Genomic DNA, 22886 nt, shown 5'->3' with positions numbered 1-22886 from the left:
TGTATATTAATCTGAAATGGCAAATGGAATGGGTTGAATGTACTGTAGAAACAACAAGGTGTATGAAGTGAATGCATTTGCAAATGAAAGAAATAATGACCATTTTGAAAGTAGAGTAAAGTTTTTAGTCAGGAGATAATTTAAGGGAAATGTTTAAAAGGTGTGTTCTTGAACAATTTTAGAATATTTATCTTTAATCAAACTAAAAGATTGTATATGACTATTTTCAATGTTTTTTGCTGTTATTTATGTATGTTTGTTAAAAAACTGATATGATTGTTATAAATTATTGATTTAGAATAGGTTTTGCCATGAATATAGCCAATGCTGCTGATATGGTATTAAAGTATAAATAAATAAATAAATAAATAAAGAAATAAATAAACAACACCACCAACCATAGTAATTCTTTATATTTTACTTCACCGATAATATTCATTAAAAGAACTCTAGTAATAAAACTAATAATTTATTAAATGCTATTATTATTATAATAATAAATTTTTATTATTATTAACATTAATATAATTAACATCACTAATAATATACTAAAATACAAATAATAAAACAATAGCATTTTAAAAACAAAGAAAACATATATAAACAGATTTTTCTAAATAATAATAATGTTTTGTGTGTGTGTGTGTGTGTGTGTATGTGTGTGCGTGTGTGTAGTAATGACTTTTACTATAACTATTATAAAGTTTTTTATTAAAGTTTTTTTTAAGAAATATAATAATTGTTGTAAAAAACATTCAGTTTTTTATCAGCTTGTTCGCTTTATTCATCAGGAATAACCACAGCGGAATGAACCACCCAAAAACTTCTTATTGATAGCAGTATTAACAATAATAAAACCTATACTAATAAAAAAAAACTACACTAAAAATAAAGTTAACAACAATAATAATAATAGTATATAATAATAACAATAATCAGCATTCTCATCCAGTGTATGAAAAATTATTTTATAATGTTTACTTTACTATAACTATTACTCTATTACCAATTTTCATTATTGTAGTATGCATATAAAGCAAAGTTATCACTATTATAAATGGTTCAATTTAAAAAAAACATTGATTATAATAATATTTATTTGAATATTTGGTTAAATACTATTTTAGGTCAAATTGCTATTAGTAGTAGTAGTAGTATGCATCATTATTTAAACATACTATTATTATAAAATCTAGATATTTTCCATTGTGAATAAAAAAATAATAATGCTAAAAAAAATAATAGCAAAATATGAAGCTTACTTGTAAAATGAATCATCATCAACATATTTGACCATTAAGGAATGAAGACCTTCATTAGTGGGACAGTATTTGACAGAGTAAGTCCCGTCAGGGTTTTCTTTGACCTCTGTCAGTTCAGTCTCTCCTGCAGACATAAATCTCTGTCAGTTACACAGCAAAAGAAACCCAATACATCTTTAAGAAGGAACTGCTTCCCACCATCAGGTCTGATCATCAGCACACAGTCAGGGGGCTTCCCGGATTTACTACAGCTGATCCTGAACAACTGAGGACTTTGAGCACAGACTGATTGCTCTGTATTTACAGTCGGATCTGTCTGGAGGCTGTGACGCAAACAAAACAACAAATGATTATTGTATTTCTCTAGAAAGAATCAAATGTATTACAATTCTACTTAACAAAGATGACTAACACACTTCTATACCTTCTGAAAGCTTCTTTGCTGTTGTATTTGTCCATTACAGACTTACAGCCTGGCATTTTTGGTGTGCAAGACATCTCACATTTTTTATCCCTGTTGTCCAATATATCTGCGAGTTTTATTGAGCCTGTATATGAAAGCGCATGTGAATGATTACCATGTCAAACACACAGTCATGCAAATGTCAGCAATATATCAAACTCTGACCATTAGCTTTAGCATTAGCTTCTGGTTCCACACGGCAGCCGTTAGTGAATGTATGTGGAGGCTTAGAGTGGACATTTCCCTCCTGACTCGAATTTTCCTTTTTATTTCCAATGTCTTTATCCTTTCTGACAGTGTGAGGAGGAATGGCATTAAACCTGTGAATACTGAAAGATAGCATGAAATAAGAACTTGCAGTATTTGGTGTTTTACTACATTAAAAAAATACTACAGTAGCCTAAGTGAACCATATTATAGTAAAGTACCTAAAATGATATGTTGTGTTAATTTTGTAGTTGCTATGGTAATATAAAAGCAGGTAGGTAGCAAATAATTCTGGCCCAGATTTGGCATAAAGCTGGCACAGCAGGCCTTTATCTGGCACTGGCATACACATGCTAAACATGGTCTGGGTTTCACAGAAGTGGCACCATCTTTAAGGCAGCACATAAGATTTGGGTCAGATGTCAAATGTATTATTTGGCCCAGATGTTAATAATGTATATGTGGGCCACATAAGTTTACCCTTTCTTGACTCACTTTTAAAATAAATTAAAATTATTTCTGAGTACAGAAAAAATTCTACCAATCAGGTCGCTTCGAGAAAAAGTATGGCCATAAAGCAAAATCAATTTCATTGCTGTCGTGACACACCAACAATTCTGGCCCAGTTCAGGCCCAGTTATGGGTTACTAACTTGGCCCAGATATGGTCCATGTTTGGCCCTTGTATGGAAGACAAACTTCCAATCATGTACCGTTATTCACTGTGGCATGTGTGCCAGGCTAAAGCTGATTGTGTGGGCCAGATCTGGCGTGATCTATGTGGGTAGCCTATATTAACAGTAAACAAATGACTAAATACCGTAGATTTCAACAACTAAATGGTATTGCAGTATGTATATCATACTACAATACCACACAGTTCACTGTAGTAAATCTGTAGTATTCTACAGTATTTATTATCACACTGTAAACAAATTATATGACAAAAAGTCATGGCTACAAATGTTATGTTACTTTTAGTGTGTGAATTATACATTGACAATCGGGGGGGTCAACATTTTTGATAATGTTAGTTTGTGTAATACATGCTTCAGTGAATCAAATGCATGTTTATTTAAATTACATCTAATTTATTCATAAAATATATTAAAGTTTTCAGTGTTTTGATAGGCTATTTAGTGTATTCTGACTTGATTAGCTTTTTTCGGCTTACTTTAGGACAAACTATACAAACAATGCATCTATTTTGACGTTACTTTTGGGTAATTTATAAAAAACAAACACCTATTTTATTTAAATCAATTCATCTTTATTTCTATAGCGCTTTTACAATGTAGTTGTGTCAAAGCAGCTTAACGTAGAAGATTATAGGTTTTATTGTTTTCTCTACGTCTTATGTTGTCAATCGGTGCTCTAAATCTGCTGGTTTCAGACTGTTGAAAGACTTTTTTCTCGCATACACTGATTGGCGCAATTATAGATTCACAAAGGTATGAACTGGTATAGGGGTGGGTGGTCAAATGGATGTCTATTATTTTAAATAATACCATTAATACAGATCAGAGTGAACTTTTGTCTCAGTTTCAAAGAGCTGGCCCCCCACACGTATTGTTTTGACGTCCTTCATTGGGGATCAAGCCTTAATTAGAAGGGTCAATCCCTTCCAAAGCACCCCCCCCCCATAAATCTGTAATTCGCACCCTGGTTACATTGTGTTTTATTAGCCATACAAAGTTTTATGTAATGTTTTTATTTGGTTTGACTGATTTAAGTTGAGATGACTAGAAAAGTTCACTTGATTAAACAAAAAAAAAAAAATTAATAAAATTAAGGCAGGCAGATTTTTTACAGTGCTGTTGACTACAGTTAATACTACAATATGATTTAGCATTCTTTAACAAAGTGTTGTCTATACTATAATATATACTATCTATACTATAATATATATGATGTAAAAACCCTATTATAGTTAGGTTTTAAAGCAATATAGTATTTTCTATATAGAAAATTACTACAATATTTCCTTCCAGTACTGTAGGTTTGCACTGAAATTTCTTTTTTAATTAGAGCTTTACCTTCTGAAGCAATCATCATTGGTATATTTGGCCATGATCGAGTGAGGTCCTTCAGCAGAAGCGGAGTACTCAACTAGATATGACCCATCTCCATTGTCTTTTGAACTTAATAATTTGATTTTGCCTGCAAATGAAAACAATTCAAATCCTAAGTACTGTATGAATCCTGAGTATCAACATTTTAATTCATCAAAGCCTGCCATCATTCTTTGCATAATCATTGAGCTTTTCTTTTTTGTTGTTGCAGGTCTAAAAAGTGATACAATTCAGAGTGCAAAAAGCAAAATGTTATCTGAACCATATGTTTTTATAATCAAAGTGATTTTTTTTAAACTGCAAAAACAAACATATTACACACTTACAGAAAATGCCTCTTTAAAATGACATAAAATACCCAACAGAACAAAACAGCACATCCTCTTAACTTCAGTCTCACCATCAGGAGTAAGGAGAGCTACAGTCTCTGGTGGCTCTCCAATGCTACTGCCATCAACAATGAAGGCCTGTGGAGTGTTCACACACACATCTGCCTTGAAGCCTGATTCAAAAACTGGAGTTTCAGGATGTTTATAATCAACACCGGGCACAGGGAGCACTTGAAACTTGAAGGGACTGTAAATGAACAACCAGAACAACATGAATGAAAAGACTGTGCTTGATTGTAATCATTAAAATAATCAAAAGTTTGGTTAAATATCTCAATATGACCTATGCATTCAACAGTTGCAGTGCTCATACCTGCAAAATGAATCATCATCAGTATATTTGACCATCAAAGAATAAAGGCCTTCCATTGTAGGTGTGTAGTTCACAGAGTATGTGCAGTCACCATTATCTCTGACCTCCATTATCTCACTTATGCCTATTAATGATCAATTAGGTTTGTTACACATTTTATTGAAATGTAGGATTGTTAGTATGGATTTATTATATGGTGCAATACCATTTGGTGTCATCATGGTAACAAACTGCAGAGTTTTTCTTGAGGAAGTGCAGTCGATAATGAATGTCTGAGGACACTGAGCACACATTCCTGATGTTAGACCTGGACCTGATACATTAACCTCGGCTAATTCATCTGTCGGCAGTACCTGGAACTGTCTGAATGAATGATAGAAAGAAAATGTTTCTTTTACTCAATGAAATTGCATTGAACACACACACACACACATATTTATGAATGGCAATACAATTAAATATATTTTTTATTTAAAATTCACATTTTTTAATTTGCATTAAATACATAAATTAGGTATAATAAATAAAAAAATTCCATTTGATTCAAACAAAATTGCAAATAATAAATAAATGCATATTTGTATTTATTTTATTTTATGCAATTTAATACTTTATTTAAATAAATACATTTAATGCAATTCTATTTTTTTAATTACAAATACATCTAAATACATAAAACAAAATAGTTTCTTATTTAAATAAAATTACAATAAAAAAGCTAAAATCACACTAGAAATAAACCATTTAATTCTATATTTAAATCTATTTATTTGACATTTTGACATTTCATGAATTTGAAAAATCATATATACATATATATATATATGTTTTTTATGTACTTTTTATGTATTAATGTAATTTTTAACAAGATTTTTTAAAAATTCTTACCTATTAAAACTCTCTTCATTGGGGAATTTCACTATCAATGAATGACAACCGTCCATGGTGGGTAAATAGACACCACTACAACTGCCATCTCTGTTGTCTGTGAGCTCCAGGAACTCCTTAGATCCTGCAGTACAATTAATGAAGCATCTCAGATATATTGATCTCAACACTAAAAATTGCTTAATAATAAGACAATAATAAAACAGATCATTTTTCTCTGTGCTCACCATCAGGTCTCACCACAGCCACTGCGTTTGGAGATTCTCCACTGCTGCTGCAGCTAATTGTGAAGCCTTGAGGGGTTTTACCACAGATTCCACCTTTAATACCAGGAGCAATAATATCGGCCATGTTCAGATCATGAGCTAAGGAAAGCTCTTTATCACGGCCATACTTAGGTAGTGCTTGAAACTGGTTGGGACTACAATTAAAAGAGTAGAGAATGTAATTAAAATTATTTTTTAGGAGATATTTAGCTTTAATGTCAAAAACAATCAAACCTGCTGCTTCCATAAAGACTTTGAGGATCTAAGACGGGCTTTCTGTCTTTCACTAATGAAGCTGGACTCGCTCTGTGCATCCTGGATCCGTTGTGTTTGACTATTTCTATTTTTCAAAAGATATTTCAAATAATTAGTGCTGGGCAAAGATGATCCACAATTAATCACATCCAAAATAAAAGTTTTTGATGACATAATATTTGTTATGTACTGTGCACATTATGTAATTTTTTTATTTTTTATTACCTCATTATGTATCTATATAAAGGTGTTAATAATGTATATATAAACACACACACCTCCATACATATATTTAAGAAAATGTTTGTTTTGTGCATTTCAACATAAACTATATTTAGATACAAATTGTATATACATTTAAATATCTATGCAACAATTTTTTTTTTGTATAGTTTTGTTTTGTTTTGATTCACATATGTGTACATTATATAATTGTAATGTAGTATTACATACACATAATTAATATATATATATAATACACATTTATTATGTGAAACAAACCTTTTCTTTATTTTGGATGTGATTAATCTTTATTAGACATGCTTTAATATCTTGGTCATCAAAAAATGGACCTACCTTGAGAAGTAACAGCATTTGAAGATATGCAAATCCCAGCCTGTAGACAATCTCCAGAGCCTGCAGTATTTGAAACATCATCCACTGACACAACAAATGGGCTTCCTGTTGAATGCAGACAGCAGTTGTTTAAAACACTATATCAATCTACATTTATATCCTCTCAATATATGCAATTGATTTTAAAGCCCTTTACACACAAGAAACATGAAAGAAAACATTTTGAAAGACATTTTGTTTTCAGGTTTTTGAATTTTAACAGACAAATACATATAAAATTAGGCAGCATAAATATTGCCTATAGGGCCAAACAGAATCTGCTGACATTTTTTGCTATTTCTGCAGAGAATTTTGTAAAAAATAAAATAAAATAATCTGAGGATTTATGCAGAATTATTTTGAGAGTATCATAACTAAAAACTTAAAATAATACCTTTTTAACTTTTATTTAATGTTTACAATGCATATCCAATTATAACCACTTATTTGGCAAGTCTCTTGTATAATATACCTACTAAAAGACAGAAAATATTAATTTACAAACCGCATTGTAAATAAATCATGTGAATATGTTCATAATAGTCAATAATAATACTGAAATTAATTTAAAAACTGAATAAATATAAATTTACAAACATTTACACAAGTAAAACAGACACAATAATGGGCAAAAATCTGTAAAAAGATTTAAATTTCTGAGAAAAAAAGCATGTTTATTAGTATATTATGTCCGTGAATATGCTCTTATTTTAGTGACTGTTTGACTCTTTATCAAACAGATGCTAACCATATTTGAAGCAAATCTTCATGAAAATCATTTCAACACAAAAATATCTGAACAAACTCACACTCAAGTATTGCAACTGTAGCAAGTTTAAAAACTCTTCTAAATATAAAACAAAAGCAGAATCCACACTACAACTATAACAATAATAACGAAGAGGAACAGTATTATTGAAATCACCTTCCTCTGTTTATTTAAAGCCTACCTGGAATACTGTTCTCTCCAGAGGTTATGGATATCTTATATTCACCAGGCACTGTTGGAGTATATTCCACACCATACACGCCCTGACCACCATCTTTACACGTCACCTGACAGTCAGACGGACCCTCCACTGTTACACCAAGATCATCAACTGGAGATCTGCTCACAAACAGACACATTAGGAATTAATGGAGGCTCTGAATAAAGAAAATTTATAAAAATGTATCAGGCATAAGAAGATAACCGGTTTCAACATTTACTGCGATTTGAAAAATTCATGGTTTTAAAACAGATAAAAGTTTTGGGTTTTTTTTATATGTCAGTTTTTTAGGCCAACAGTCTCTACAGCAGCAAAGGACCATCCACATCAAAAACAATTGGTCAGCCCATGATTGAGCAAACATTTGAAAAAAAAAATCACTTATTCACCAACATTCAAGCATACTCTGGACCTGAAAAGTGCAGTGATTTATATTATATCCAAAGAAAGAAAGGTACTTAAAGTAACCTTTTTAAGTTGTAAAGAAATCTGTGTTTTTGAAACTAATGACGAAAGCAGAAGTCGATGATTAGTTTTAATTATTGAGCCTGACATGTTGACTGTTCCAAAATATTTGAATGTTTCTTAAAATAAAATATATTGTGTTTAATCGGAGAACCAGTTGTTGTTTTTTACCTAGACAATTGAATAGAACCTAGGGCTGTAAATAGCAATACTGTGATTTTTTTATTTAAGATTGTCATACCGTCAGTATCTCATACCGGACTGTAGAATCTGAAAGTTGTTATAACCTGTGTGTACTTTAGATGAAATCAATTCTATATTATGTTTTTTATTATAAATATTATTTGTTTTGCATTGATAATTTCAGTTATGGTTATATAATAATTTATAAATCTTAGTTATTCATTTATTCATCCATTTATTTGATTCATATTGTTAATTCATTTATATTTATCATTTATTATCTTAATCATTTATTAATTTGATTTCTTTATATATTCTTATTACTTGCTCTGCTTTTAGTGCTTTTTCCATTGTTTAGTCTTATTTTGAGGGTGTTTTATGAAATGTTCTTCTCCACTGATTTGAGATATGAAAGTATAGTTCCTTTCACACATACAGACCCTTTCGGAATATTACCAGCAATTTTTCAGAAAGATCATGTGTGAACAGGCCCTTTTTGGAAAATACTGGTAAATTAGTTCCGGCAAATTTATGGAAAGAGAAGTTGTAACATTACAGGTAATTTGCCAGAATGCTGCGCTGTATGAACGCAGAAGGAAAATTGGCAGAAAGAGCATGTTTACGATTAGAACGCGGTGACGTGAGATGTCTACTCCAGTCAATAGGAACATTCAGACGCATTCAGATCCATGCTATTTACAAAAATAAAAGCCTTTGAATTTTTTTATAGACACATTTAGCTGCTAGATGTTAGTCAAACAACGTTTCAATGCTTCTTCTTAATGCCAACTGTGGAAGAAAAAAAGCGATAAAATGCTTATGATAAGCCGCTATTTGTTTACCTTCAAGCTCTGCTTCAGTTGCTTCACGCGTGTTCACGTGAAGTGCAGGAGCGCTCCGGTGAGCACCAGTACACACACATATTATCTACCATCAACCATTAACAAAAGCCCAACCCTTTCTGTGTTTATAAATGCAAGCGCAGCCGTTTAGAGGTAATGTCTGGTACTGTCAGAATTTACCGGTATTTTGGAATGGATGTTTGAATGTTTTTTTTTTTTTATTCCAGAACGTTCTTGCCTGTGTGAACAGCGTTTTTTAAAATATACAGGTAAAGTCGTTCCGGTAATTTTCCGGATATTTACCAGTATCACTGAGTGAAAGGGGCTGTTGTTTCTAATTCAAGGTCTTGTGGCCTGGGGTCCGTTCTTCGTACCTCGCTTAAATGATCTAAGATGATTTGACAGATCCTGGATCTTTTAATCTTGATAACTGATCTCTGGCTAATTTGGTTCTTCAAACAAGTTCGCGAATCAGATTAGAATGTCTGGATAAACTGATCTGAGATCGCTGCGTGTGTTGTGAAGGACAGATCTATCGATCCTCGAAATCATGATCAGCAATGCAACGATTGGCTGACGGTACAGCTGCGTAATGACATCATCTGATTAATATTCAATTATCCATGTGAGCAAAATTACGTTAAATTAGCAGAAACGGTTTGTTAAATATGACACGCAATAACCTTCCACATTTGTTGTGAGCTGCAGGCTTTACACTTTCATGTGTCAGGTGTATTCATCATGTATTTCAATGCATATCAGTGTATTTAGTTCTAAATTTAGAAAATATTGTCTATATTATAGTAGCTGTTTTTCAATCGGTGTAAAGAATAACTGGTTGTTTACAAAAGCATTTTGATATTGGTAAAGGCGTCTGCAACTTTTGTGAAGCTTCAAATCACTATTAACTATCAAAACATGTTTATGACTGCATAAATGTATTATTGCTTTAAAAAAAAGTAACATATTCTGCATTTCTATCATACACAATTTGTACTAAAGCGACCTAAAAAGTTCATATCAATAAGTTTTCTCTTTGCACCACAAGGTGACAGTCTTTGTACTTTCATTTCGATGGTGCAGATTGCATAAGTTTTATTAATATGTATAACTTTATTTATTTTATTAATGACTATAACTTTATATATATATAGTTAAAAAATATGTACCATTTTCCCAAGTGTATATAACTACTACTGTAAGAAAATATCAGAATTCAGAACATACTTTCTGTATTATCTTTGCTTGAACTGAGCCGATCTAATCCTGTTTATATGAATTGAATCTGCTCCCGATCAGGTTTGACCCAGCAGAACTGTTGCTATGACAACAACTCTCGGATCAGCTTTGAAGAACGAAACGATCATGGATCATGTCAAATCGTCAATATCCAAATCCAGCTAACTGAGTAATCCACGTACGAAGAACGGACCCCTGATGTATAATAACATTTGTTATGTTTGTGCTGTTCAGACGAAGTATGAGAGCGTACCGAAACACATTTTGAACAATATTATTCAATAAACCCTTCTTTTGCATTATCATCACTCTGTCTCCTGCTTCTGCTCTTCTCTGGCTTCCTTCCACAGTCGACTCCTATATTGACAGGACACTGCTAATTCAGTCGATACTGGTTGACAGGTTTGTGTGTTGGAAACTCTGCTGACTTGTTGTCCAAATACCTGGAGAAACTGACATTTCCTGACAAGATCTTGTGTCCGGTGCGAGATTTTATTTATTTGGCGTGGACACTGTGAACTAACAGGTCCATTTCTAAAATATATTCTGGGAAGCCTAATTTTTTTTAATCATCTAATTTCAATCTGTTGCCTATTTTGCATGACTTCTAAATGAAACTTATGCAATGATATTATAAAAAGTGACCTCAGTCTGATGTTGCAACTTATAATCAAATGTGAAAATACAGCAGTTACCTGGTGTTTACACAAAACATGTTAGGATGTCCGATGAGGCCTTTCTGGAGACCCAAACCACTTGCAACAACTTGGCTTGCATCAGTTTCTCTTTCGCCAACCACAACGCCTCCTAAATCAACAGAATGCATCAGACCACAAACTCAAGAGACAAATCTGAATTCAAACCTTGTAATTCAATAAATATTAACAATCTTTTTTCACCTCTTCTGCTCACTTTTACATGGCTTTTGTAGACCTTCTGTTCCACCATCACTTTATGAACAGGCAGCACCTTTCCTCCATATTTGAGAAGCAGTGTATATACACCTCCAGTTCGGGGCACATAAACAACAGTGTATGTGCCATCCTCGTTCTCTTTCACTTCGGTTTCAACGACAACTCCTGAATCAGAGATGGCCTGCACTGATAGATCCTCAGATCCTACCTTTGCACAGTCTATATTTACAATGCAAGGTTCACCCACTATTCCGTGTTGCAAAGCAGAGTTAGTTACCAAAACTTTCGATGGGTCAACTGGATGATGTATGTTAGCCCCAAACGGAGATCCAGGAATGTGAGAGTTGTCAAAAAGCACATTGATTTGGTACATTCCATGCTCCGTAGGGAGGTAAAGCACAGTGCAAGTGCCATCTTGATCGTCCAGACATTGTAGTGTAACCTCACTGGGTCCGTCTACTCTTACATCAAGTCTTCCACTTCCTGCTCTGCTTGTGTCAATAATGAACTCTGCTTGTTCTCCAACAACACCTTCTGTCAGTCCAGGACCATGAGCATTTACCTGAAGAAACAAATAGCACCCGATTATACCATTTCTTCAGTGCTTTAAATTAATTTATATAGATTGTAATACCTTTGTGGCATCGGCTGGCATATTTGATGGGCTGATAACATTCATGACCAGTTCTCCTCGACCACCAGGATGGACGTTCTCTGGAAAGTCTTCATCTTCACACAATCAGATAACATAATCAGAGTGATTTGAGATTTGAATATAAGTATATTTGGTATTATTAGGAGATGAGGCAGCATCCATTAACAAACATATTCAAAGAAATCCATTTTAATCATTTACTTTATTTTGTAATTTAAAACTCAACACAATGCAATTGTCCTTTTAATAATACATTTTTAGCTTTTACTGGAAATATTCAACAATGAATAAAATAATTAAAATATATTATCAAATGAATGTGTTGTAGTTGTTTGAGTACATTTTAAACAAGTAAAATATTTTTTAACAGTTTCAAATGCCATTTAGATACATATACTGTAGCTAATAAATGGTTTCAGCTATTTTGTTATTCTCTCGTGTTTTGCAACTTTTCATGTGGGCGACATGGTGGCTAAGTGGTTAGCACTGTCGCCCACAGCAAGAGGGTTGCTGGTTTGAGTTCTAGATGGGCCAGTAGGCATTTCAGTGTAGAGTTTGCATGTTCTCACTGTGTTGACATGCGTTCCCTCTGGGTGCTCCGGTTTCCACCACAGTCCAAAAACATGTGGTATAGGTGAATTGAAAAAACTAAATTGGCTGTAGTGCATGTGTGTGAATGAGTGTGCATGGATGTTTTCTAGTGTTGGGTTGCAGCTGAAAAAGCATCCACTGTGTAAAACATATGGATAAGTTGGCGGTTCATTCTGCTGTGGTGAACCTTGATGAATAAAGGGACTAAGCCGAAGAAAAGTGAATGAATGAAAATCAAACTCTACAGTATGACAAAGCCCTTTGGGGCAATTTATAGATTATTGTTTAAAAAAAAAACAGCAACTTGTACATGGCTGTACTATAATTTACATGGTTTAATAATGCGATTTGAATATTTAAATATATAATAAACCTTCATAAATTAAACTGTTAATTATTTACTGTAGAGATTTTTACTCATGAATTGTTTTTAAAATATATTTAAATTTTAAAAATATCTGTAGGATTCATTTCATTTTATTTTATTTTCGGCTTAGACCCTTTATTAATCTGGGCTCGCCACAGTGGAATGACCCGCCAACTTATCCAGCACATTTTTACACAGATGCCCTTCCAGCCACAACCCATCTCTGGGAAACATCCACACACACTCATTCACACTCATACACTACGGACAATTTAGCCAACTCAATTCACCTGTACCACATGTCTTTGGACTGAAACCCACTCGAACGCAGGGAGAACATGCAAACTCCACACAGAAACGCCAACTGACCCAGCCGAGGCTCGAACCAGCAACCTACTTGCTGTGAGGTGACAGCACTACCTACTGCGCCACTGCGTCGCCGAAAGGTAACAGAAACTTCCAATGTGGGGCTCGAACCCCTGACCCTGAGATTAAAAGTCTCATGCTCTACCAACTGAGCTAGCCTCCCCTTATTCAGATTATTTAAAATATTGTCCATTAGTCCACCAACAAATAAAAAGTCCATAATAAATAAGGTCCATTAATTAACATTATTGCACAGCTCTCTGGCAAATCCTTGTCAGGATTTATTCTACGAGAACAACTGGCTGGATATACACTGTAAAAAAAATCCATAAATTTGCCATAATTTTGTGATTAATGTTTTTATCTTTATTTTTTGTCGTTTATTTATGCTTTTGAATTGCATTATGGGATCTTCATCTTTCTTCCAACTACTTTTAAACTTGGAAAGTTTGAAAAAGTCACATTTATTACCATTTTTAATAGTTTAAAGTGATATATTGTCTGGGTTGGTGTTGTATATTACGTTGCAAAAACCTTGTAATAAGCTGCCAGCACATTTTCTGTTATTTACAGACTTATTTCTCAATATATTATTTCTTATACATTATCTTATTTCAAACTACTAAAATGTCAAAAAAAAGTAAACTGTAAAGTTCAATTTTCAACATCAAATGTCGACAGAGCAGAGATCAAGGCCCTATAATGCAATTCACAATTGTAAATAAACAGAAAACACTTGTGAATCACAAAATACAGAAACTTAATTAAATTAGATATTTTGGTAACATTTTATGTTGATGGTCCATTTATATGTTAATATATGCTTCAGAAATAGATTTCATGTTAAGTAGTGTGGTCAACTAATGTTATTCTGCTTTTACATTCCACTGAAAAAAAAAAAGCGGTATGAGGAAAAGCAAACAATAATTAATATTTTCATTTCTGGAAGAACGACTGTTCATTCAGACTCACCAGAGTAACAAATTTCTGATCCATCTGGTTTAAACCAGACTGGGCTACAAGGTGTAATCTTAATCCTGCGAGGTGTCACCTGCAATAACAATGGTGCAGAAATCATACAGCAATCATAGGTTTCCATATAACTGAGGATTACAGCAATCCAATTTAAAGCTCATTTCTTAATGTATGATTTTTCACATGTGATTTCAATAAGCATAGCTTCTTTCCCTCTTGACTGTGAGAATGCCAGTACAAATAGGCTAATAAACATCCTATTACATTTCTGTGAGCTCTGGCTGCAGCGCTAAGCCGCAGTACATCATCACCAGACAGGTTTAAAGCCATTGCGAGATGAAATGGAATTTCAATAAGGCAGCAGATGCTGGAACATTAATGCAAACCAAATTGGGGGAATGAGTTTTGTTTAACTTCATTACACCATGTAAATTAAATGCACCAGAATAAGCACTGGCTGCTGTTGTTGTACACCACATTCTCATGAATTTGCATAATACCTACATGCTGTTCACCAAACATTTACAGATTTTTTTTTCTTCTCAAGATCAATATATTCACTCACAATGAAAGGACTGCCAGGAACCATGACGCCTCCCCAAGTCACAGCAATGGTGTGTTTGGAGAGAGATGAAGGCGTGTAGGAGCAGACAAACACACCAGATTGTTCAGAAGAGATTGTAACATCGACACACTCTCCATCTGCTCTCTGTGAGGACGGCAAATCACATGTAAATTAAAAGTGCTTTTACCACTATTTAGCACTATTTAACACTAACACTAGAACCATCCCACGGGATAAAATTTCCCCTTCCTCCTGTATCAAATTTTCTTGTTGCAATTAATTGCTTAAGCTTTCATCGCAATGTATTCTCGTGATATTGACCTAAGCTGCAAAATAAGGTTTCCTCAACAGCTATAAAATCAAAGAAATACCTAGTGTATTGCTTCATCGTACACATGTTCAGAGTAATGTTTTAACCTAATTAAACACTAGAAGCACCACAGGGTACAAATTACCCATGGCTGTAATTCAAATGTGCATAAGAGGTCTTCAGTAAAACAATCAAGTCTCCCAGTTGTTTTGTTTCTTTTTATTTTTTGCTTAAAACCAAATAAAAAATTAGACATAAATGCCAGCATGTCAAATTTATCTAAATAATGCCTTTATTTATGCATTATATTTCTATGTTGTTACAGAGATCAGTAATTAGAATTAATAACAATGGATATTTGAAGATGATTTATGGATGCCAAACAGGTTTAAGAGGCACTAAATGCCACACTGCCAAAAAAAACAAACAAAAAAAAAACAACAGTAAACATTGGCAGCTGTGGTTGCCAGAATCTTACCGTTAAAATACAGTAGAAACCATAAAACTATTTTGTTCATTTTACAGTAAACTACAGTACATCATTAGTGTTTATACACCAATGTTTTGAAGTACTAACGTATATAGCTAGTACAAAATGCAGCTGCTAGAGTACTTACCAGGTCTAGAAAATATAATCATATCACCCCAATTTTATCCTCCTTACAGTGGCTGCCTGTTAAGCTTCATATTGATTTTAAAATATTGCTTCTTACCTATATAACCAACCTTCTGCCTCGATACAATCCAACCTGCTCTTTAAGATCTCAAAACTCAGGGCTTCTGGTAGTACCTTGAAAAGCAAAGTCGAGTAAAGGGGGTTGGACCTTCTAGTTTATGGCTCCAAAACTCTGTAATAGCCTTCCTGATAATGTCCGAGGTTCAGACACACTCTCGCAGTTTAAAACTAGATTAAAGACCTATCTTTTTAGTAAAGCATACATTCAGTGCATCACAAAGCTGTATGATGCATAAATGTGCTTCACGCATCTCGTTTATATACACTATGAACAGCAGCTATGCTAATTATTCTCTTTATTCTCTATTTCCACCTGGGGATACTCATCCCAAGGCCCCCAGAGACTATACATCGCCACTGATGTGATCCAAGACCAGCAACAAGATGATCTCAAGGTTTCCATAATCCTGGACTAAGCTGTATCCTGAGCAGCTGCTGTGGTGGTCTTGGAGGTGTGGAGAGCATGTGACTGATTCCTGTGATGCTCTAGGGTCAAACAACTCTTCGCAGCCTTCAGCGCCTAGACTGCAGCTCTGCACAAGACGTTTGGCCATAGGAGAAATGGTCATGCCCAATTGAGCCTGGTTTCTCTTGAGGTTTTTTAATTCTTCATTTTCGCCAATTGGTGAAGTTTTTTCCTTGCCGCTGTTGCCTCTGGCTTGCATGGTTCAGGACCCGTAGAGCTGCGCATCGATAGATTTGCTCCTCAGTGTTTGGACTCTCAGTATTGAATATTAAACCACACTGAAGTGAGCTAAACTGAACTTAAACTCTGAAAACTGGACTGACGCTGTTTCATTTTATTACGATCTTTTATGTGAAGCTGCTTTGACAATCTACATTGTAAAAGCGCTATAGAAATACAGGTGAATTGAATTGAATACATACTGTTGCTTTGTTACACAGACAAAATCACCACAAAAGCATGGTGGTGATGAGAAATTTATAAGAGGCTACATCTGAGGCTAACCAACACACATGAAACTAAGCAATAAACATTATTTATCAACATCATATTAAAGTTAAACCTCTAATGCACACAACTGATAAGAACAAAATAAAAGAGCCCAAGCATAGCAACAAAAATACATAAAAAGTGAAGCGTCACACAGGGAATTCAGGATTTTAGGGTTATACGCTGTATGTATCAATAGAACAGTATAATTTTACTGTCGTTTTTATAGTTGAACTCATTGTCATTTTTAACAGTGCATGACTGACAGTGATTATGATTATAGGCTGATATCATGCATGAGTGTTGCCTCATAGATGATGGTGGACAATAATAATATTATGACACATTACTTTGTGAAGACAGTGCCATCAAAACAGTGGTCATGTTTATAGGTACATTTGACTCTAGTGGTAAAGGAATGATATGAAACATTTCACAGTTTTAGTACCTGAGCAAAAACTGCAAGTTCTCCTTCACCAGCCTGTCTGGTATCCACGATGAATTCATTTTGGAGGTTTATTACGCAGCCAGTTTGGGAAACACCTGGTCCTTCTACTTTCACCTGAAGTGAAAACAGAAGACATATCATTAAAAAATGGGCATGAGCTCTCACACTGGACACACATCTGAATAAACAGATTAATGGGAGAAAGAGGAGTTTACCTTGTCAGGGTGGAAGCCTTTGCTTTTGGGTCTGATGGAGGCCATGAATGGACTGTCCTGGATTTCTTCATCATCACACATGACGTGAACTGCATACTCACCTGCCTCGGTCGGCCAGAAACGCACCTGACAGGATCCGTCATTATGGTCATCACAAGCGATCTTTGCCTGAGATGGACCTTCAATGGCAAAACCTTGGAAATATAATAGGTAAAAAGTATATAATATAATATAATATAATATAATATAATATAATATAATATAATATAATATAATATAATATAATCAATTTGAGAAACATTATTAAAGAAACCATAGAATTGTGTACTATTACAAATAAAATACTGACTACATTTGACAAATTAAAAATGTTCGGTTTTTACTTCAGGTGTATTCTAAGGCGGAAATGCATCAAGGCACATCTTAATCCAAATAAGGCTTCACTACCTGTCTCGAGATTTACCTCCTTCTGATTAAAATTTGAAGGCATCATAGATGTGCTCTTCAATGCCTTCAATGACCCACAGACCCGTGTGTTCCATTTCCGACATGAAATTGAGCTACAGTATAAGAAAGATGGCATCTTAAAGCACCTTTCGGGTGTCATTTTATGAAGTGAATGTGTAGTGAACGTGTGTATACAAGTTGTTTATATTATAATTTTCACCTTTATTAAGATAGGACAGTGAAGATAATAGATGGAAAAGCATTTTGAACAGAAAGAAAGCCTCGCTGGAGGGATCGGTAAAGGACCTTGAGCTAGGAAGTGAACCCGGGTCATCCTGACAACTTGCATGTAGGCGCACTTAACCACAAGGCTGTTGGTGCAGACAACTTTGTCCTCTTTTGAAATAATTTCTAGCAAGAAATTAGATTATCACCAAACTTAGTTATAACCCATAGATATATACATTAGATGTCGCCTGGCCTATTGTTGTCTATTGGACGGAATGCGTCAATAGCGCCGCCATCTTGGTACAGGGTAGCGCTCCTTTGAAATGAATGCGGGACCAAAGTACAGTGGAGGAATGTGGCCATCCAAAGCCAGAGATATACACATATACACATATATCTATGATCGGGAGTTTTCTTGGATGTTAATATGTAATTTTTTTTTCTAATTACGTGTCCTGAAACACACCTCCTCTCCTGCTTTCACTTCTCATACTGACGGAGGGAGCGATTCGTTTGTGAATGAATCCCCCGAACGACTCTTTCACTAGCCGACAATAATACAAGTTTCTGGCAGCGCAGCATCTCGTTGTAATATTTCTTTTGATTTGTTTACTGATTTTATTCAACAAAACTAGCATAAGCCTAGTGTTTAGTGCGAGTTGGAGCTGCTTTGCCTTATGGTCAGTGCAGTAAGTGACTGTTATCATCAATAACGTTACCTGATTAGCACAAAAGTTCAGAACATACAAAAACAGAAAAAAAAATATTACCTTTGAAATGTTCTGCCTTTGTGCTTTGTTTTCTTTGTTTTCTCATTACTACACCCGTAGACAGCGCTAAAGTCCAGCATCTTCACGTAATAACACTGTCTTGACTAGTGCGGTTGAATGACATTTGTCCTGGGAACACTGTACCAATGTGGCGGCGCTATTGACGCATGCTCAGGGTCCCTATGCGATATCTAGTGTATATAGCTTTGGTTATAACCCATGTTCTTTTCTGTTGTACATGATTAACTTATGCGGTCTCAGAATTCTTTCTGAAATCTGCATTACAAGGTGCCTTCATGTACAAACACGGCCTCCAAAATCATGCCTGACAATGCAGCGAGGCAACAAGTCAGCTGCCTAAGCTTTCGGACACAGCCAAATTAATTGAAAATAATACAAATGATGTATATCTCAAATTGATTGGCTTTAATGTTTTGTTGGTATTACCCAGCATTCCAGAATCAGCACCAACAGATTCCACCATGAACTGAGCCGGTGAGCCCACAGTTCCTCCCTCTAGTCCCGGTCCCCACACTCGGATCTTCTGTGGTCCTGCTTCTGGACCAACATTGACTTTAAAAGGGCTGTAACACATGAGAATAACAAACTGACTCTTGAACATAAATTAAAATCTTTCTCTGCTAATATAAACTCAAGATCTAACCTCTTGGAAATGTGCTGACCAACCCATGTAATGTCCACTGTGTGATCTCCTTCAGCACTGGGTGTATATTGGAAGCCAAAGACACCCTTGAACAGCTCCTTTTGTGTGACCGACACTTCACTTCCACCTGACAGAAAACAGAACATTTCAGTTACTCCAATTAGGGAATATATAGTTATGAGGTTCTATCTATATATAGACGAATGAAAGAGTAAAAGGCATAGTAAAAAAAAGTTGAATCTGTCATCATTTTCTCATTCCTAACAAGTTCCAAAGTTATTTGAGTTTCTTCTGTTGAACATAAATTAAGATATTAATAGATAGCTGGAAACCTGCAACCATTCCATGGTATTTGTAAATACTGCAAAAATTGTCATTTTTGGGTGAACGATCTCTTTGGGTGATCTACACGGTCTCTTTTCAAGGTAAGGTTTAGATCATAGTGCGTGGTCGGTTACTCACTGGGGTCTCTGATATGGACATCCAGATTTCCAGGCCCAGCTCGACATGTGTCCACCTTAAATTCAGCCAGCTGTTCTACCCTTATGCCTTTGGACTGCAATCCCCGTCCTGTGGCACGACAGGCTTTTGGTTTAGGCACTGAGATAAGAAAACAAGAACATTGAAATTAGATACTCAGGGCTATATACACATTGTGGAAACAACTGGTTTGATTAGCTGACATAACGTATAAAAATAAAATGTATTACTGTAAAAATGATATCAGAGATGAAGAGATCATCAGAAGCACACATGCAGATATTATATTTATCATACCTTTTCGTATAAATTAATCTTTCAGATGACAAGGGGGTGAGAAACATCTCTCAAAAAATCCTTTAAACTTTCAGTGATGAGTGATTTTTTGTCTTATAAAAAGGTTTTTGGGGTTAATATAGTCAAATCAAAACTTGGAGAGTTTTGAGAAAAGGAAGGGTTGAGGACAAAACCCTGACAAATGTCTTGAAATACACTATCTGAACCTTGTTTTTAGTTGTGGTAACATAGTACAAGAGGAATAAATCACTGTGGTCCATTATATAATTTGTGAATAATGCATCATGGCATTATCATTTTCTAATAATTAACTGTGCAGTTATCAAATATTCCTTACATCAGATATTCACCATTAAACATGTTTGTATAAATTAATCGTTGTTTTTCATGATTTAAAAACTCACCTATACAAACAGTAAAGTTATGTCACCTAATGGCATATTAATGTAACCTGCAAAAAGTAATTTTGTGAACAAAATGGTTGATTAAGGGTGTGTTCACACTTGCTAGGTTTGGTTTGATTAAAACAAACTGATGCAATGGATGGTTAGATCAGGAGATCTAAATCTCTGTCCTTGAGATCTGGTATCTTGCAGATTTCAGCTCTAACCGCAATCAGACATACCTAGGCTAGCTAATCAAGCTCTTAGTGTCTTGATCTGTCATATGGGAACAAAATATATGATTGTACCTTTAAAGGCCCCAAATTGGGTCTTAAAATGTACCTTTCAAAACTAAACCTGAATGTTCGTAACTTTATAGACTTTATAGAGTATAAAACTTTATAGGGTACAAAATTGTACCCTAATGGACCAATTTAACCTTAAAATGTACAATTACATATTGTGTTCCCCTTGGAACAAAATTGTACCCTCACTGTACCTTAACTGTACACAAAATTTTTTTTGCTTGTTTATACTAATTATTTAAAGCTGAATCAACGCAATTCTTGAGATTTCATTGGGACAACTTAATTTCCTTAGGTTCAATCCACATAAATTTGTTAAACATGTTAAGTTAGAAACATCCTTACAGGTGTGTTGAGGCAAGCTGGAGCTAAAATCTGCAGGACACCAGACCTCCAGGACAGAGTTTGAGAACTCCTGCATGAGGTGAACACTGCTATGTAAAGCTTAGTCCCTACCAAACAAACTTCCTAATGATATTTATAATGTGGTTCAACTGAAATACAACTGCCACAGATTAACGATCCAAAGACATGAAGATGTCAGAAGATTTGACCATTAAAAGACAGAATGTTCCAGAATGATTTTTTACATTTTTGTTGTTTGATCTGCACCAAGCTAACTAAGAGAAGTCAAACAAAGTGTGAAAACACCCATAAAAATGTTTCATCATCGTGATTATAACACATCTCTCACCACTTGTCTTCACAATTATAGAAGAAAAACAAAACTGAACCACGGGGGTTTAAAATTGGCCCAAACCTTTCTTTGGCTTGAGCGGTGCTCCAGGTTTCAGTCTGGCTTTCGGGAAAAGCGAGAGATATGTCATCACCGACTGCTCATCCACAGCTGGATCGAGAATCTCCTCTGGGGCTATGAGCTTAAAGTTTATTATAAAACAAATAAGAAGAATTACAATTTGACAAGTGATGAAAAACCGATGCATAGAGTATGACAACTTGCCAGTCTCACCTGAGGAACCCCAAGCCAGTCATCAGCTTGCTGCATTGCTTCTTTAGTGTTGCTCACACGATGCACAGAGTCCCAGCTCTCCCAGTCAGGACACAAGCCTGCGTTAACCAGGAAAACTGTTTACTAAGACAACATTCTCTGGCAAATAAACACTATTCACTGAAATTTTAAAGCAGGGTTGCTCAACCCTGTTCCTGGAGATCTACCTTCCTGCAGATTTCAGTTGCAACCCTTATTAAACACACCTGCCTGTAGTTATCAAGTGCTGTTCAGGTCCTAATTAATTGGTTCAGGTGCGTTTGCTCAGGGTTGGAGCTGAACTTTGTAGGAAGGTAGATCTCCAGAAACAGGGTTGAGCACCCCTGGATTAAAGGATTTGTTCACTTCCAGAATGAAAATGTTCTTATAATTTAAATTTTTTCTTCTTTCTACAGCCAAAAATAAATTGAGGCTTTTGATGAAAACATTCCAGGATTTTCCCCCTTATACTGGACTTCTAGGGTGTTCAATGCTTTAAACTTCCAAACTGCAGTTTTAGTGCAGCTCCAAGAGCTCTAAACGATCCCAGTTCGGGATTGTATCTAACCTAATGAAACTATATGTACTTAATTTTTTTTTATTATTATTTACCTAACCACAAAACAGTGCATCACAGAGCTAGTGCCAAACAAACTTTAGTGATTAAAAAGTTGTTGGTCCCACTTTATATTAAGTGACCTTAATTACTTACATAGGAAAATAAGTATTACAATGTACTTATTGTGTTCCTAAATATAAAACATTACACTTCTGGTGCTC

General features: G+C 34.7%; 1 protein-coding gene across 6 annotated transcripts in view; it reads right to left on the bottom strand.

Annotated features, from left to right (window-relative positions):
- flnbb (filamin B b) overlaps positions 1-22886 on the bottom strand; it is a 47798-nt gene that overhangs the window by 19955 nt on the left and 4957 nt on the right. For 2 of the 6 annotated variants that reach the window (XR_012398459.1, XM_068216890.2), the window contains exons 3-27: positions 22089-22186; positions 21879-21996; positions 20116-20253; positions 19654-19780; positions 19437-19573; positions 17545-17738; positions 17330-17443; positions 14881-15024; positions 14313-14391; positions 11996-12090; positions 11347-11923; positions 11143-11254; positions 7680-7837; positions 6691-6795; positions 6094-6199; positions 5821-6014; positions 5594-5717; positions 4911-5068; positions 4706-4829; positions 4404-4579; positions 3968-4091; positions 1891-2045; positions 1687-1810; positions 1461-1585; positions 1263-1386 (exon numbers count right to left, since the gene is read on the bottom strand). Coding sequence is in view for 4 of the 6 variants with exons in the window: in XM_068216890.2 (XP_068072991.1) it covers positions 1263-1386; positions 1461-1585; positions 1687-1810; positions 1891-2045; positions 3968-4091; positions 4404-4579; positions 4706-4829; positions 4911-5068; positions 5594-5717; positions 5821-6014; positions 6094-6199; positions 6691-6795; positions 7680-7837; positions 11143-11254; positions 11347-11923; positions 11996-12090; positions 14313-14391; positions 14881-15024; positions 17330-17443; positions 17545-17738; positions 19437-19573; positions 19654-19780; positions 20116-20253; positions 21879-21996; positions 22089-22186 (3730 nt within the window). In the remaining 2 variants the exon portion in view is untranslated. Of the gene's footprint in view, positions 1-1262; positions 1387-1460; positions 1586-1686; positions 1811-1890; positions 2055-3967; positions 4092-4403; positions 4580-4705; positions 4830-4910; positions 5069-5593; positions 5718-5820; positions 6015-6093; positions 6200-6690; positions 6796-7679; positions 7838-11142; positions 11255-11346; positions 11924-11995; positions 12091-14312; positions 14392-14880; positions 15025-17329; positions 17444-17544; positions 17739-19436; positions 19574-19653; positions 19781-20115; positions 20254-21878; positions 21997-22088; positions 22187-22886 lie in introns of those variants that run through there. The other 4 variants (XR_012398458.1, XM_021469933.3, XM_073938803.1 and 1 more) reach the window with 3 other exon arrangements.

The sequence above is a fragment of the Danio rerio genome, chromosome 23, assembly GCF_049306965.1.
Source record: "Danio rerio strain Tuebingen ecotype United States chromosome 23, GRCz12tu, whole genome shotgun sequence".
In the NCBI taxonomy this organism is placed as follows: domain Eukaryota; kingdom Metazoa; phylum Chordata; class Actinopteri; order Cypriniformes; family Danionidae; genus Danio; species Danio rerio.
The sequence above is the reverse complement of the archived record's forward strand: the minus strand, read 5'-3'. Positions and strand labels throughout refer to the sequence as shown.